Raw genomic sequence first — 16,427 nt, 5'->3', positions numbered from 1 at the left:
TACAAATTAATTACATCTTATATGTAGATTTCCGAGATGTTTTGGGCGATGTTTGCGCATAGATATCGGAATCTTTCGATATCTATGCTTTTAGAACGATATTAGTTCACTCATGTATTCGCCCAGATGACGCTTGAAACGCTGTTCCAAAGCGAAATACAAGAGTTATTTAGCTATCTATTTTCTTATATGTCATCTGTGGTTTATTCATGGATTCGCGAGAGGTTGCTCGAGAGAGCGTGTTGAGCAGTTGAGCTTGAGCGGTGTTTAGACAGCAGGGAAAGAGAGCGAAGGGAAGTGGAGCGTACGAGAAACATTGCTTCAGCTTCATTCCACCGTCATTGCTCGACCTGACTTCGACCTCCGTCGCCGACTGTCGCACAGCGTGACATAACCTGGTTTGCAGAGGTGAGCGTTTGACACTTTTCGAGAGCTCCTATATACGTTTCCAGGGCGAATCCTCTCGCTCTCTTGCATACGTGTGACGTGATTTTTCCGCGATTGTTTCCGCTTTCAATCACACATCATTTTTATTCTGTTCATTTTATCGAGAGAACGATTTTCTCCTCTGATTAATTACAGGAGAGCAATCACAAATATCCCGCATTCCTTTTCTGATTTTGCGCTTATTTTTTTTAAAGAGAGTTACTTTTTTCTCTTCCTCTAATGCGACCGGACAGATAGATTTCGAATGACATTCTGTAAAGAGAATTTTAAAAATTCGTGTACGCCATGAAATGTTTTTATATCCCTAAATTAGTGGCCCTGAGGATTCTCGTATATATACGTCTAAAATGAAAGGATTGATTTTACAATCGAATTCTCCTATTTTATCTGCAGCGCAACTAGATAGAGATATGAAACGATTTAGAAAGGAACGAGGCGCAGTTATTTAATGGCTATCGTGAAGCAGGTTTTCTCACGGACGTATCATCGGGAATCTTTCCGCGTTGAATTTTTTACGTATAGCTTCATGAATATAACATATGTTACGGAGATATTTCCAATTGTATAAAAAGTGAATATATTTCCTAACAAATTTTCACTCTCCAGTTTCTCATATTTTGCCTAAATCGCTACGAGAGAAAAAGAGAGAACACTACAGAGCATTCACTTTCGCGATGTGAAAGTTGATACTTATTATCAGGTCGCGCGTGCGTTTTCTGACTCAAATAAATCACGCGCACAATCACAGCGGATATTTACTCTTCTTCTCCATATCCTTCGGTTAGACGCGCTAATTAATCATGATTTACCGTCATTGATTCAATTGGAGCCAATATCGCCAACCCTCGGCCGAGAATTTGCATCATCGGACCGATAGCGAAGTTTATGATGAAAGGATAATGCCCGAAGATACGAGCGAGAGAGCTTTACGTACGCGAAAAAATTTACAGCATCAACACATTTTGTCTTAAAATGTGCCGCACATGATTACGATATTACGTAATCGCGATAATATTTGACATTAATTTTTTTTTATCATAAATAATTTTTTTATCATAAATTTTTTTATCATATTTTTATTTTTTATAAAGTCAGTTTTGCATAACTTTTTATTATATTAAGAATGTACGTTTTTCATACAATTGAGTAAAGTCTGCTTCATGTGTAGTCTTTTAAATAAAAATTTAAAATTAGATTTTTTAAAGTAGACGAGATTATTAGATTTCTCACATTTTTCATAAAGGATTATATGTCTGCATTTTCTGAGAATTGTAATTACGTGGAATGATAAAAATGTCGAATTGTGTATATCAAACAAAAATTAGCCAGACCATATAAGTACTCGGTAGTTACAAAATCGCTACATTTGAAAGTCTAGTTAAATAGGAAAGAGTCTGTGAAAGGAACACAAAGCGAAATGTCCGCTATAATGAGACTTGATATAACTTTATATAGGCGCATGTTTATGATATCATTACGACTCATACTGGAACTTTTTAGTAATCGCTTCTATGAGAATATCTCGAATTCTTGAAATATTTTTCACTTACTAATAGAAAGTTCTTTGATATAAATTTTATTTTTAAATATTATAGGTTTAATAAGTTTTTTTAGTTGCAAACGTTTAACGATATTTTTCGCAAATTAAGCTTTAGAGGCGCAAATTAAAGCACAACGAAACTTTATTCTCCTTCAAACTTTTGAATTAATTTGACATTAATGAATTTTATTTTTACAGAATTTTATTTACAAATTTCCAAATTATTAAGTTCCAATCGCTAGTACTCAATTAATAGCAGGTAATATAAGTAGAACGACCAAACTAGCCAATAATATCTTTATTTAATATTAAAACGTTTTAATATTAAATAAAGATATTATTGGCTAGTTTGGTCGTTCTACTTACATTACCTGCTATTTATTTACAAAAATATTTGAAGTTGGATATGTTAAAAGACTAAAAAGTGAATTTTTTATTTAAAAGAAAAAGGAAACTTGATAAATTGATCGAAGAAATTATAAATGGATCAGAACCAATTTTAGAATCCGAGTTTGTTTTTGAAAATCTGTTTCACGTGGCATATTTATACGCTACAATGATCTCCGATACTTACATATTGCTTTCGCTGTTGAAAATTTCTCGCGAAAATTTATCCGAAACGTTCACTCTAATTTAGTTTATAAACGATTCCATCAGAATTGATCGATAATTGGGATTCTTCCAGAAATTATAACGCGTGCTTTTCTTTGACGTTCTGGTATTTCGATATTAAAGATTCCTGCAGCACGGCAAATTGTCGATTGGTATTGGTATCAGAACGCGTTTTTATCAAAATCTATCACGAAATATGAGATATTCGTATATAGAACGTTTATCTCGGTCGATGGATTAATTTTTTTTCATATTCGGCAATATAAAATAAGAAATAAGTTCAAATTCAAGTTCAGTGTCTCCGAGATTTTAATTCTAAACATTTTCTTGCGATAATATGCTTTAATCAATATTCGAAAGTTTAATAGTTTGTAACGGAAATTGTACTATATTTTTCACATTTAATATTATGCAGAGAGTTTTAATACTTTTTATGTTCGTCTTCAATCAATTTGCTTTAATTGATTTAATGAAAATATCGAATGAGGTCATCACTTATTCCTCTCTCTCACAGACTTTCAATTTGCAGTATTAAATATCATTATTAAATAATTTTCTAATTACAAAACCGTTAAAGTATATTTGAAATTAAATAAAAATAAGATTTTATTATTTGTTTTCATACCGAAGTTAAGTTTTCGAAAAGCCTTTTACATCTTCTGTTACTTATAATTTGAAAATTATTTTTTTAATGTAAAAAAACATTACAAAATCGATTCGAAAAATCTGTTAGTATGTATCTCTCGTTTTAAATAACTTTCTGGTGATTTAAATTCTTTTATCTGATTGAGTTTAAATTTACTGGAGAATATAAATATATAAAAATTAATATATTCCTCAAATTATATAAACAGATCTAAAATACTAGTAATGAGTTTATTATTTTATTTTATTGCTCATGCTTTGTAATCTTTCTATCTCTTTTTTTCCGGATATCTTATTATTAGCCTTGATACACTTTTTCTGCTATTTTTCTTCCAAATATCGTCGTCGCTTCCTGTTTTTTTTTCTTTTTTTAAGTTGTTTCTTTTTATCGTGGGTTTTAATCACGTATGTGGTTTTTATCATTAAACCGCCACTGAATAATAATGTCATATTCACCAGCAGTTATTTCATTTTTTAATTAGATCTTGGGATTTCATTACGAAACATTTAGTAGGATATTGAACAATACTGGTCTACACAACTATATTGATACATGTGTGATTCTGATATTTCTATAATATTACGTAATTTTGAACTACAGTTGCTACTTCAATGAGATAGCCGGTAAAAAATAATTGATACGATGACGATAGTGATAACGATAGTATTTATACCTTTCGTCGATATGTTTATTTCGTTGAAAGATTGAAACAATGGCGCTTGTTTGAGTCACGTAATATGCAATAATAGTTTATGCAGTCGAATGCGCGCATTCAAACGCATTCTTCAGCGTGTCTTTATCTGTTGCTTACGAGTTTTCTTTTTAGAATGCGAAACGAAACGGGAAAATATAAAAGAAAAGTCATTTGATTGGTACCGATCTTTATGGGAAATTTAGATCCCAACGCTGACACATGTACGAAAACTGATTTTTGAATACGTTTGGTGTTTTGGTTTGATCAAACCACAATTGACGAAATTTTTCACCTACTTGTGTACTCAAAATTTTAAACCGATTAAAAAAAATTATATAAATTATGCACGAAAGAGGGAGAGAGAGGAAAATTATTATATTTTCTCCTTGCATATTAAAAACTCTTTCAGTACAATTTATCCCTTTTTAGATTAGTATTTATTTTTAGTTCTTTATCATTGTAACTCGAACTCAGTTGCTGTTTTGTTTGTAAATACACGGTGATAATTCTTTTACATGATCATGTATCGTGCAAAGTTTAATCGATCGATAAGATTCGAAGTATTGAGATATTTTATGTACACTTCTTATCGATGTCGTTAGTACAATTCCAGAATGACATTCATCGATATGTATGTGTATCCTGATTAATCTACCGTTATATTTTGTCACATTCGTGTATTATCATTGCTATCAACTTTCCTCATTAATACAGCTTTTGGTACTTTATTATTTCTTGATCTTTCTGAATTTAAAATTTTTACAGATTTGGATATTCTTTCCGAAATTTACGATCTTAATTTTAATGACAGATTTTCTGACCAATTTAATCAATTATAATCGAAGACTCTCATTTGTCACATTTTTTAAATTTACGACATTATAAATATATATATTTGCAATTAAGCCTTGATTTAAAATTTCAGTCAAAGTATTTATTTTATTACAGCTTATTTCACGAGAATACTTTATTTTCAATAATTTATAACTCGAAAATGTCTCTCGTGTTTCGATATTTTTATTAATGTAAAAAAAATCTATTTCAGATTTATCTAAAAATATCTGTCGGATATCTAAGATTATCTGTAGGATAAAAGTTGTAAATTATTAAGTACTATATATATATATATATATATGTATTTTTTATTGCATAAATTATGTGTGTGTGTGTGTGTGTGTGTGTGTGTGTGTGTGTGTGTGTGTGTGTGTGTGTGTGTGTGTGTGTGTGTGTGTGTGTGTGTGTGTGTGTGTGTGTGTGTGTGTGTGTGTGTGTGTGTATGAATTGTGGTTGACAAGTGCCAAGATGTCTTATCTGTCTTAATGAACAAGACACACATTACGTGATTACATATGTACATGATGAAAATATTTGTACCAAATGTATTCTCGAATAAATAATCAAATTAAATACTTTCAAATTTGAAAGGCAACATTTTGCGTTATCTCTACAATCTTTGTTATTTTTTAAGTTATATATTATTCAAACTGCGCGTCATTATGTAAATTAATCAACTTTTTTTGACAAAAAAAAAAAAAAATAAAAAAAATATTACATTTTTACTTTAGAATTTTAATCGATGAGAAAAAATATTTTGATTCATATTCCTAATAATTATACACTTTTGAAGATAAAAAATAATAAAAATTAAACTTGTAAAAATATTTGATTGTGAAACAAACCAAAGCTAAACGAAATAAATATTTATTTTTCATAGAAAATAATTAAAATAAAATTATTTTTTTATAACTCTCCAATAATTGGCGAATTATACTCGGAATGGATATATAAAATATTTTTCCATCGCTTTTTTCTAACTTTTTCTTTGTTTCCGTGCAAAAAAAAAATCTTATCGTAAATCGTAAATGAGATGATAATGTTACCTTGAAACGTGTATAATTTGAAGTAGCCATTTGACTGATATATATTTTCGACTCATTATTTAACAAGATATTGTTGTTATCTATGAGCATATTGTATAGTATTATCACATTGTGGCACACTGTTGAAAAAAATATAATGTCAAAATGAGGACTTTGTGCTAAATCAAATTTAATTAAAATCTACTAATTGTTTATTGTTAATATTAACGTTTTTTTTCACGAGAGATTATCACAAAATTTATTATTTGTTGATTAATAATTCCTATTTAATCAATAATCTTTTAATTAAAATTATTTTACTTCAAATATATTAATCTTTAGAAACTTTGTATAACCAATGTTTCGATTTTAAATTAGCCTCAGCTTTTTTCTAGAATATTATTTTAATTCTTTAATATATATACAAATATATTAATCTTTAGAAACTTTGTATAACCAATGTTTCGATTTTAAATTAGCCTCAGCTTTTTTCTAGAATATTATTTTAATTCTTTAATATATAAACATATTTAAGCTCTATTTTAAAAATTGAAAATATTAAAAAATATCCAATTAATTTTTAAAATGCTACTCAAATAGACGGCAAATCTTAGATGATTAAGAGAATAAAATGTTGATATCTAATACTTATCCAAGAAGTCTTTAAAAAGTACAATGACTCACATTATATACTTCTTTCTTTTTAATTTGTCGAATCGACACTTGGAGAAACGTGCATCAGTTTATCTCGTACGCCAAATAAACTACTAAGAAGCAGAAATAATTTTAACAGGATAATATTTATAAATTGATTTTTCTTTACACTCTAAACCTTTTATTGAAAAAATTAAATTGCTATTTAAAAATTGCTTGAAAAATATTTTAATCAACTTTGGGAAATTCTATTACAAAGTGATAAAGTAAATAAAGCGTGATTGCAACTAACTAGATAATTCTTTAAATCGTAGTTTTCTATAAAAATTTTACATTTAAATTTAATTAATTTATTTTGTTTTGTTTTAATTTAAATTTTTTACACAATATTTAAAAAATTTTTTTGTTGCACAATATTTTTAAATATTTATATATATTTGACGATATATAAACACATTTGTCTATTGTCTGTAGCAAAATTTTTAAATTATTTATTTTTCTTTTTTTCAAATATATCCTGAGTTTCGACAATATCATTCTTCTTATTTACACATATATATATATATATATATATATATATATATATATATATTTACTTTGTGTGACTATCTGTATAGACTTATATATATAGCTGTACATTATACTAATAGTGATATCTTGTCTAGTTTGTTTATTATTTACTGATTCCTCTAAAATACGAAACAAAATATAACAATCGAGAATGGCGATTTAACATATATTTAAGATTATTAAATTAAAGAAAATTATGTCATTATAGAATTATACATATAAAATATCAAATATATATAAAATTACAGAAATCACACACATACACACAAATTTCCATACTTGCGTGATATATTTGTACTAAAATAATGCAGACTCATATCTATATCTTGTTAGAAACTTAATAATTCAGATTAAATTCCGCCGTTATGTCAATTTTAAAACACGTGTTGTAGACTCAGCGTAATCCATAAAAACATCCGTTCCGATAAAGTATCTGAAGAAGTAGGAGTAATAATTAAGGTACTCTAAGTTGTTAAAATGACGAAATCTTTCTAGGTGTTTTTTTAATACATTGACCTAAAAAAATTTTTCAATAATACAATCTTTAGATCCGAATTGGAAATGATTTAGATTCTCACATTTCGGATTTATATATTACTTCCTATCACAATAGAATTGTGACATAAAAATTTTGTATAACAAAGAAAACGATTTCATCAGATCTTGAAATCTAACAAAGCTCTCTAGCTCTCTCTCACTATCTTGGTGCTTCATATATTAGTTTTCAGAGAAATCGAAAGTGGATGAGGGTATATTCGATGGATTTGATCAAAGGATATTGAGTAAAAAAATCTCTTTCCTTCTTACAGATGTCTCATAATCACGCGAGCCACATGATGATGAACGGGACAACAGATCATGGATCCCATGATGCACATGCAGCTCATACGGGTATGGAACATGCGAGCATGAATCACGGGAGCATGGATCACGCGAATATGAACCACGGAAGCATGGCCCATGGGAGCATGGACCACGCAAGCATGGACCACACAAGCATGGACCACTCGAGTATGAACCATGATGTCGGTGCTTCGACGAGCAACGCGTGTAGCGACATGGGCATGCACGGTATGTCGGTAGGTATGAGTCGCTTCAGCACCCGGTGCTGCTAACGATATTATTTGCTTTTTATGGTCTAGATGACATTTCACACTGGCTACTGTGAATCGGTGCTGTTTGAAAACTGGAAGATCTCGTCGATCGGCAGTCTTGTCGGCTCGATGATCGGTATCGTCATTATGGCCGCGCTCTACGAGGGCTTGAAATACTATCGAGAATATTTGTTTTGGAAAACGTATAATACCCTGCAATACAGGAGCGTCACGATGCCCAGTGAGAAGAATGTGGTGGCCGAGGACAATCGAGTCGTTCAGTAAGCTCTTTTATTTATTGTTAAATGAGTGATCCTGCAAAAAACATTGCTTTCCCCATACTCGTGCAAGAATATTCATAATTTTATTGTAAGAAATTTGTGTATGTATGTGTATGTGAAGAGTGTTAAATAGATTTAAATAGTATGTAATCTTTAAACACTTTAATTTCAAAACCAAAGAGCAATATTCTTTTGGCAGGATCGCTAAAATGCATAAACGATAATTTATAAATAAAAAAAATTTAATTGTCAATTTAATCGTTAAATGTGCTTTTTTAGTATGGTTGGTGAAGTAATCCACAAACAACCGTAAGTAAATGGTGTCCTACAAGATATTGAGATTTTCTTTCTGAATTATACTTTGCAATATTACAGCTGTTCTTAATTGATGAGATGCAATTTACAAATAGCAACGATAACAATATTTTTTAGTATCTTAGTAAAAACGATTAACAAGAGTTAAATGATTTTTATATTATTGTAAAACTTGCATGTATATCTTTTTAATAGGTTTTTTTTATACTCTTTATATGTGTATAAAGCACAAAATACTTCATTTGTGAAATATTTTCAGCATGACTCCTGTCAATATTTCCTCACGCTTCATGTGTTTTTTTATTTTTAATCAGCATTCTCGAATTAACTTTTTCGAATTTAGTTATTGTATCTTTATTATTTATATTAAACTGAGTTACAAATAATTTCTGATACATATATCAAATATTAATTTTTTTCTAAATGCAATTTTGCTAATGGCTCTTTATTATATCCTTTAAGTAATTAAAAATTTTGTTATTAACAGAATTGAATTATTTAGAATATTCATGAAAATTATATAATTTTGCTACATATTTTGTTTCAGAAATTATGTATCAACTTGCAAATAGAATTATAAATAATCAGCATAAAAATTCTCTACAGCGTTTTGCTTTTAATATTAATTTAGTGCCTTTTAAACCTATTCAAATCTATAAATTAATTTTTACATTTTTCATAATTTTAAATGGATTCAAGCGTAACTAGATGCATTAATTTGTGCAGGCCAACTATGCTGTCCTGGATGCATTTATTCCAAACGTTTCTGCACATCATACAGATCGTCCTGTCATACTTCCTGATGCTAATCTTCATGACATATAACGTTTGGCTGTGTTGCGCCGTAGTAGTAGGTGCTGCTATCGGTTACTTCCTGTTCGGCTGGAAAAAGTCAGTAATTGTAGATGTTACGGAACATTGTCATTAGCATTCAGTAAATTGTTTTAATTTACTCTCTTCGAATTGCGTTCGTGCGAGATACAACTATATTTTGGCAGAAATCCATCTAAATATAAAAGGACTATCAAGATTAAGAGCATAGTATAACGTTCTGCATTTTAAACAAGGATATAGAGAGAGAATTACTCTACTCTAAATTCATAATACACACAAAAAAATATATAAATAGATATAGCAGAAAAGAATTAATCTTCTCTAAATTCATAATATATACAAAGAATATATAAATAGAAATATAGCAAGACGCAGGAAAAAACTATTTATTTTAGTTTAATAACTTGCATTAACTTTTCAGCTTTTGATTTCTTGTTTTAATAAAACAATCGATAAATGAACTTATTAATTTACAATTTAAATTATATTTTTAATCAAACATCTGAAAGAAATATTATATATAAATTTTACGCACAGAGATGGAAGAGATTTTAAAATGTAATTCCATTATATCATGAAATAACTTTGTAAGGAACAACTGGGAGCTTGAATCTTAGATACATATAAATGTGGCAAGTTGTAAATATTGTTAAGATATTCCGATAAGAAATATGTTGTTAAATGCACACACTTTTTCCCAATTAAAATATAAATATTTTTATTATCCGTTTTCATTATGCTTTTATAAGAATAATAACATCAATAATTTTTTAATATATTTGGGAAAAAGGATGTGTATGCCACATTATCTTAAATAATTGTATGAAAACATCATTATAAAATACAACTGTTATAAGTTGACATGTAAATTATACATACATTACATATAAAGATTATAATTTCATGTAAAATATCTCATAAAATATTTCAATTAAAAAAAAAACAAAGGAATTTAAAGAAATAAGAAGAATTATAATTCTTGTTCTCCCTTTTGTTTCTATAATGTAAATTTTTATCTCATATAATTCTCGTTATAATATATGTATATATTCTCGTTATTATTATTTTTCAATTCTTTTTTTTATATTTGCGATACGTTTCTTCTGATAAATTTTCTGGAAAAAATTTTGTCACAATTATGAAGGAGGAAGGATAAAGATAATAACTGATTATAATGTATAACATGACGCTCTTTAAACAAGCACATATAGTTTATTTTTCCTTGCAAAATCGTCTCCTAGAATTATAAAATCTTAAGGCATACACACATATTGTACATAAGTTACATATACATATGAGAAATAGCCTTGTCTACTAATTGTAAATATGTAAAAATAATAAATAATCGAAGTACGCGCGCGTATTTTTTTCAAACAAATAATACATATATATGTGTGTGTGTGCAGCAGTATTCTTTGAAAAATAATTAATAGACTTTTCGTATAGAGATTTGGAGTAAAAATAATGCTTATGTATTATGGTGATTATGAGATTAAGTTATCCCTCACCTTGATATGATTAGTTTTATGTATTTAATATTTTAATTATTATTATATATTTCATTATAAATTTATATACTTCACATATACTAGTTATATATAAAAAGCACCAGCATGCACATTTTATACACAATTTAAATCTTGTCGTTGAAAAGTTATTACATATTCTTTCTCATTGTGCTGTGTATGAGGCTCTGTGTTTCTGATGAATCAAATACCTTTCGAATAAAATATGCGGCAACGATGATTGTTCATAAAAAATTTCACTTCGTAACATTATTAATTTTATAGGAAAATTGTTAGATATTGATTGAGAAATGTTCCAAGAGCAGAAAAGCATATGCCACATTTTGTACAAATGTTAAATTTCCATATAGATTCGCACATGAATATCCATAGTAAGATTTTGCTTAAATAAAAATCATGTTACTTTACTGCTCTCAGACATATATCGCGATGATAAGGCAAATTTAGATTACAAAGCTAAAATTACACCTTATGCCTAGCCCTTATTTAATAAAGCAATTCATGATTATTATTATTATTATTATTATTATTATCATCATCATCATCATTATTATATTTTATCACAAGCCAGTGGTGTATGAAAACACTTAAAATACTGTCAGTAGCTTATTAAGAGCTGCATAAAGCGTTGATAGGACGTTTAACTTGATTTCTTAAAGTTGTATTCTGGATATATATATATATATATATATATATATATATATATGTATATATATATATATCTCACAATACATTATTTGTCTCATATATGACCTCTGTGGCTTTACTTAAGTATTTTTTTAAAATTTATCAAAGAGTTAGCCAGTAAAATCATGATTCATTCATTGCTAATAATATCTTCTAAATTAGACCACACATTCTTTGGAAATCTTAATCAGCCTTAAGTAAAAAATTTGAAACGATATATGTCGTTACATACAACCAACGTAATTCCAGTGTGTCAATAAAGAAAGTTTACCATATAATGAAGAAAGTATCGTAGACAGGCAAGAGATTCTCTTCAAATTACTTTGTTAGACCTAGAAACAAAGTATGCCATGTGTGAAAAAATGATGTCTTAAGTATAACTTACAAAAATGTCTATCTCTGACGAAACTGAAAAGAGAGACTAAAAAATGAGATTAATTAATCAAACTTTTGACTTTAACAAGCACGAATTCTCTGGACTAAAAATCAATGTTCACAAAGTGTGCATTATTCTGATTTGAATTTATAAAAAAAATCAGGTTAAAATAATTTCTTACTCTTATATTGTGTAATGTTCTTATTGATCCTAAAGAGAGTAAAAACACCATTTCTACAAGTTCAATTTGTGACATTGTGTCTCCTTCCAAACGTAAAGAAACTTTAAATGACTGTTCCAGAAATATTGCATCGCATAAGACTGTATACTGCATGCTTACAACCCATTTCAATTAGCTGGTCACAAATGAAGATCTTGAGGAAAACGTATCATGCATTATTTCAAAAGGATATAAAATCAGAAATTAATAAAAATCATGAGCTGTGACCTACTCGCTGGACACAGGCATACAACAGCTTGAACGATGCGGGGACTGCTGTTTAGAAAGATCGACGGTGTTCTCCACTAAAGGCCGTTCTAGTCTAGCTTCTAATCGCGCCCATGCGTCAACCGCTGCCCCGAATGCTGCCTCAACATTAGTAGCATCTTTCGCTGATGTCTCAACCAGCGGTGGATTGCCATTTTCTAAACACCAAGCTTGAGCTTCTTCTGTGGAAACCTGTTTATCAAATTCTGCAACGTCCACCTATAAAAAAAAAACTTTTTACCTTAAGGTAAGATCACTCAATAAATTTTGCTTGTTCCAGATTATTATCATTAGCTTACCTTGTTACCAACAACGATAAATGGAAAACTGGAATCCTCTTGAACATCTGCATACTTAAGGAATTCGGATCTCCATAGTGCTAGATTTCTAAAACTCGTCCTATCATCTACCGCATAAGTCAGAAGACAAATATCTGAGCCTCTATAGAAAGGTGTTCTGAGAGTTTTAAATCTTTCCTGTCCAGCGGTATCCCATATTTGTAACGTATAAGCCTCGCCGTTGATTTCAATATCTTTATTTAGAAATTCTACTCCGATAGTATGAAAACTATGTTCATCGAAATGATTCGACACGAATCTGTTCATAAGACAGGACTTTCCGACACCACCATCTCCAAGTATCACCACTTTCAGAAGAGTAGATCTCTGTGAATTGCGATTTTGAAGATTACCGCCTCTGTTTGTACTCATCGCCGTTGAATGGTTCGCCGACATTTTCCAACTGTTTTTTTTTTTTTTTTTTTTTTTTCTTTGCGAGAAATAATATCGTGCTTTACAAAATTATCTGATAACCAAGTTTTGTGCAACAAATATCATCGATAAATATATTCGAAGTAATTCACATATATATTCTCATTGAAATCTAGCTATAAATCTCGTGGACTTTCTTTGCCGATCAGCTGATTTGGAACAGGAACCTTGTACTTTAGTTTCTCGGAGTTTACAATACACATTAAAGTGTTTCTCCGCTTATTATCCGCAAAAAACTTCTTTTTTTTCCTTTCTATCTCTCCCTACCTCTCTCTTTCGCTTGTATCAAATAACTAGCACGTAGAAAGTTTTTTTGATGCTTTTATTTTTTTTCGATTCCACTGCATAACCTTACGATTGAACGATCGGGATTCCTCATTGATCTCACGATGGATTAAGAATTTCGAAACTTCGACGAGCAAGAGACCGTCTGATGAAGCAAAGTTGCACTTTTTTCTCGTGTTTTTAATTCAATTATCGTACTTAATTGCAGGAGAAACGTCTTTTGTTATCGCGACACTGTCAGCAAAAATAGCAAAAGGAAATCCGATACGTTTGTCAAAATAAATAATACATTCCTAAATCTTCCTAATGACGTCTCTGTCGACACATCAATTTCCACGGCGAATTTAATATCTCACTCGACTGCCCAACAGTTTTCAATCATTTTCGTCGACCGACTGTTCATTTGACACATTGCAGACGACAAAAAGGAACGCCCATGTTGGAGGTCGAGCGAGCGCGACCCTCGCGGAAACATGGCTACCTGCGATTATAAATAAATACCAGCCGCTGTCATAGATCTAAGAATACAATTGGGACATCTACTAGGAAACGAGAGAGGATACTGTTAAGATTGAAAAAAAATTCAAAATTGCTAAATCATGCTAACACATTTTCATTTATTAACATTATATAACTTGTTATTCTTTATTTAAAGTCTTACGTTCAAGCCTTCATACACATCACGTTGACAGATGTCAAACATCTGTTCCGAGTCATAATGTATGAATAGCTAGATACAATACAGTTACGTAGAGAGTTGCTTCGGAAGTTAACTTCGAAAATAATCAAACATGAATGGTGGAAAAGAAGAGAGTGGCAGTTTGTTACCATGAATCAAAAAAATCTTTGGACAAAAGATTCTTTGCCCATGTTTTGTTACGGAAACAGCTGTTTTCCAACGCAGGAAATTCAGAATAGAGATATGTATATATTTCTGTATATTATTCACGGCGGACAGTTTGAAAATCAAACATGGCTGCCACATGTGACAGTAGCGATATGTAATCTCTCTCTCTTATTTTTCAAACTTATTATAAATCATATAAAATTAGAAAAATAAGATATTAAGTAATTATGCAATTGTTATGTTATGTATTTCACATTTAAGTTAAGTTAAATTTACACAAGTTAGAAATACATTATACATAATTCGTGAGAATAGTGAATGGTTTAGTGTTTTACTATTTTTAATATGAAGAGAACTTTGATTCCAAAAGTGGAACGTTTAGTTTCCGATGCTAGAATAGCATGGAAAGTTTTAAACGGGGTGTTTGCTGTTTACAAACCACCAGTAGTCCCATATTTAAATACACGAGACACTATAATTTATCGCCTCTGCGAAGGTTAAGATTTTATTCTATAGAATTTTGCTTTATTCAATTATATCTTTTCTACAATTTCACAAATCTTGTCCCTTCCTTTTTAATTAAACTTATACATATTGTTTTAAGTTTGTTAAGTATAAAAAAAAAAATAGAAAAAATAATGCAGCGTTAAAAGAAACACTTTAGGAATTTTTCTTTTTCTTTTTTATTCTTAAAATGAAACAAAAACATTTGCTTATGTATATATTGTGAAAGAATCAAACAGAATGAATATTAATACAAAAAAGATATAAATCTTTATTTTTTTAAAATTATTTAACTTTTTGAAAAGCAACATTTGATTTTCAGACTTGAACAGTATGCATGTACGTCCACCCATCCAACATGTGTGTGTAGAGGGTGATACAACAGCCAAGATGAAAGTATTTGTACAACCTAGCTATGCGGATCATCCTTTAGTAGTAGGACCACGATATCAACATAAAGATTTTAAATTAATATGTGCTAATTATCTCAACACTAACTCGTCAGGACTCATGATTTGTGGTATTAATGATGGTACCAAGTGGATTCATAAATTGAAAGACTCTAAGCCTCCAACCAGTTACAAACTTAAGGGCATCTTAGGACAAGCAACAGATAATTATTTTAAAACTGGAAAAATCGTCGAGAAGGCTACATATAAATTTATTAAGCGCGACGCAATTGATAAAATGTGTGCTTCCATGCAGGCTGCTCATCAAAGAAAGATGTTTGAGTATGTTATATGATAAATATCTAAGATTTTATTATTACGTTTTCAATTAACATTTACTCTTTTCTGTTTAGGCTTTGTGGCTTAGATATGCAAAGTCAAGCTGCATATCAGTTGGCTGTACAAGGTTTATTGAGACCTACAGATAACAATATTCCTATGATATATACCATAAAATGTGTGGACTTTAAATCTCCTGAATTTATGTTAGGTAAATGTTATAATTCCTATTATACAAGAGATTTCTACTATTTATAATTATTTCTATTTATTATATATATATATATATATATACTTTTATTTATATATTTTTTTTTTCAGAAATTGTGGCTATAAACGAAAACGAAACATATTTGAAAACTTTGGTTCATGATTTAGGAATACAACTTCACAGTGTTGCTACATGCACTCAAATATTATGTTTTCGATATGCGTTATTCAATTTAGATCTTGCCTTATTGAATAAACATTGGAAGTTGCAAAACGTTTTAAATAATATGGAACAATGTCATAATATACTTGATCGAAATAAATACTTATTGAAACAAAAGAATCCGATATTGACAAAAAAAGATGATTAACTTGTAAAATGTGACTTACAAACTGTAAATTCAAATGTAGAAAATAAAATATGTATGTTTTGTAAATTATAACAAAAAAAAAAAAAAAAA

General features: G+C 29.4%; 3 protein-coding genes across 7 annotated transcripts; 2 read left to right on the top strand and 1 right to left on the bottom strand.

Moving 5' to 3' along the window:
- The first annotated feature begins 192 nt into the window (after window positions 1-192).
- Ctr1a (Copper transporter 1A) lies at window positions 193-10,472 on the top strand. Of its 2 annotated transcripts, XM_072897072.1 has the most exons (5): window positions 193-408; window positions 7,832-8,101; window positions 8,165-8,397; window positions 8,677-8,706; window positions 9,439-10,472. In XM_072897072.1, the coding sequence occupies exons 2-5, from the start codon at window positions 7,832-7,834 to the stop codon at window positions 9,638-9,640; spliced, it is 735 nt and encodes a 244-aa protein (XP_072753173.1). In that variant the 5' UTR covers window positions 193-408; the 3' UTR covers window positions 9,641-10,472. The 2 variants fall into 2 exon arrangements, with proteins under 2 accessions (XP_072753173.1, XP_072753175.1); XM_072897074.1 differs by lacking the exon at window positions 8,677-8,706 and having other exon boundaries at window positions 194-408.
- Rab9 (RAS oncogene family member Rab9) lies at window positions 9,462-14,111 on the bottom strand. Of its 3 annotated transcripts, none has more exons than XM_072897076.1 (3): window positions 12,922-14,110; window positions 12,588-12,841; window positions 9,462-9,594 (listed from the first exon to the last, which is right to left on the bottom strand). In XM_072897076.1, exons 1-3 carry the CDS (start codon window positions 13,354-13,356, stop codon window positions 9,573-9,575), a joined length of 711 nt encoding a protein of 236 aa, XP_072753177.1. In that variant the 5' UTR covers window positions 13,357-14,110; the 3' UTR covers window positions 9,462-9,572. The 3 variants fall into 3 exon arrangements, with proteins under 3 accessions (XP_072753177.1, XP_072753178.1, XP_072753176.1); XM_072897077.1 differs by lacking the exon at window positions 9,462-9,594 and adding an exon at window positions 11,951-12,091 and having other exon boundaries at window positions 12,922-14,111; XM_072897075.1 differs by lacking the exon at window positions 9,462-9,594 and adding an exon at window positions 12,368-12,509 and having other exon boundaries at window positions 12,922-14,109.
- A 123-nt stretch (window positions 14,112-14,234) lies between these two features.
- On the top strand, window positions 14,235-16,399 carry LOC140668234 (pseudouridylate synthase TRUB2, mitochondrial). 2 transcript variants are annotated; one of them, XM_072897068.1, is made up of 4 exons: window positions 14,235-14,678; window positions 15,351-15,759; window positions 15,831-15,967; window positions 16,078-16,399. In XM_072897068.1, the coding sequence occupies exons 1-4, from the start codon at window positions 14,507-14,509 to the stop codon at window positions 16,335-16,337; spliced, it is 978 nt and encodes a 325-aa protein (XP_072753169.1). In that variant the 5' UTR covers window positions 14,235-14,506; the 3' UTR covers window positions 16,338-16,399. The 2 variants fall into 2 exon arrangements, with proteins under 2 accessions (XP_072753169.1, XP_072753170.1); XM_072897069.1 differs by lacking the exon at window positions 14,235-14,678 and adding an exon at window positions 14,752-15,020 and having other exon boundaries at window positions 16,078-16,395.
- The last annotated feature ends 28 nt before the right edge of the window (window positions 16,400-16,427 follow it).

Source organism: Anoplolepis gracilipes, chromosome 7, assembly GCF_047496725.1.
Source record: "Anoplolepis gracilipes chromosome 7, ASM4749672v1, whole genome shotgun sequence".
Taxonomy (NCBI): domain Eukaryota; kingdom Metazoa; phylum Arthropoda; class Insecta; order Hymenoptera; family Formicidae; genus Anoplolepis; species Anoplolepis gracilipes.
Note: the sequence above shows the minus strand (reverse complement) of the source record. Positions and strands in the feature narration are given on the sequence as shown.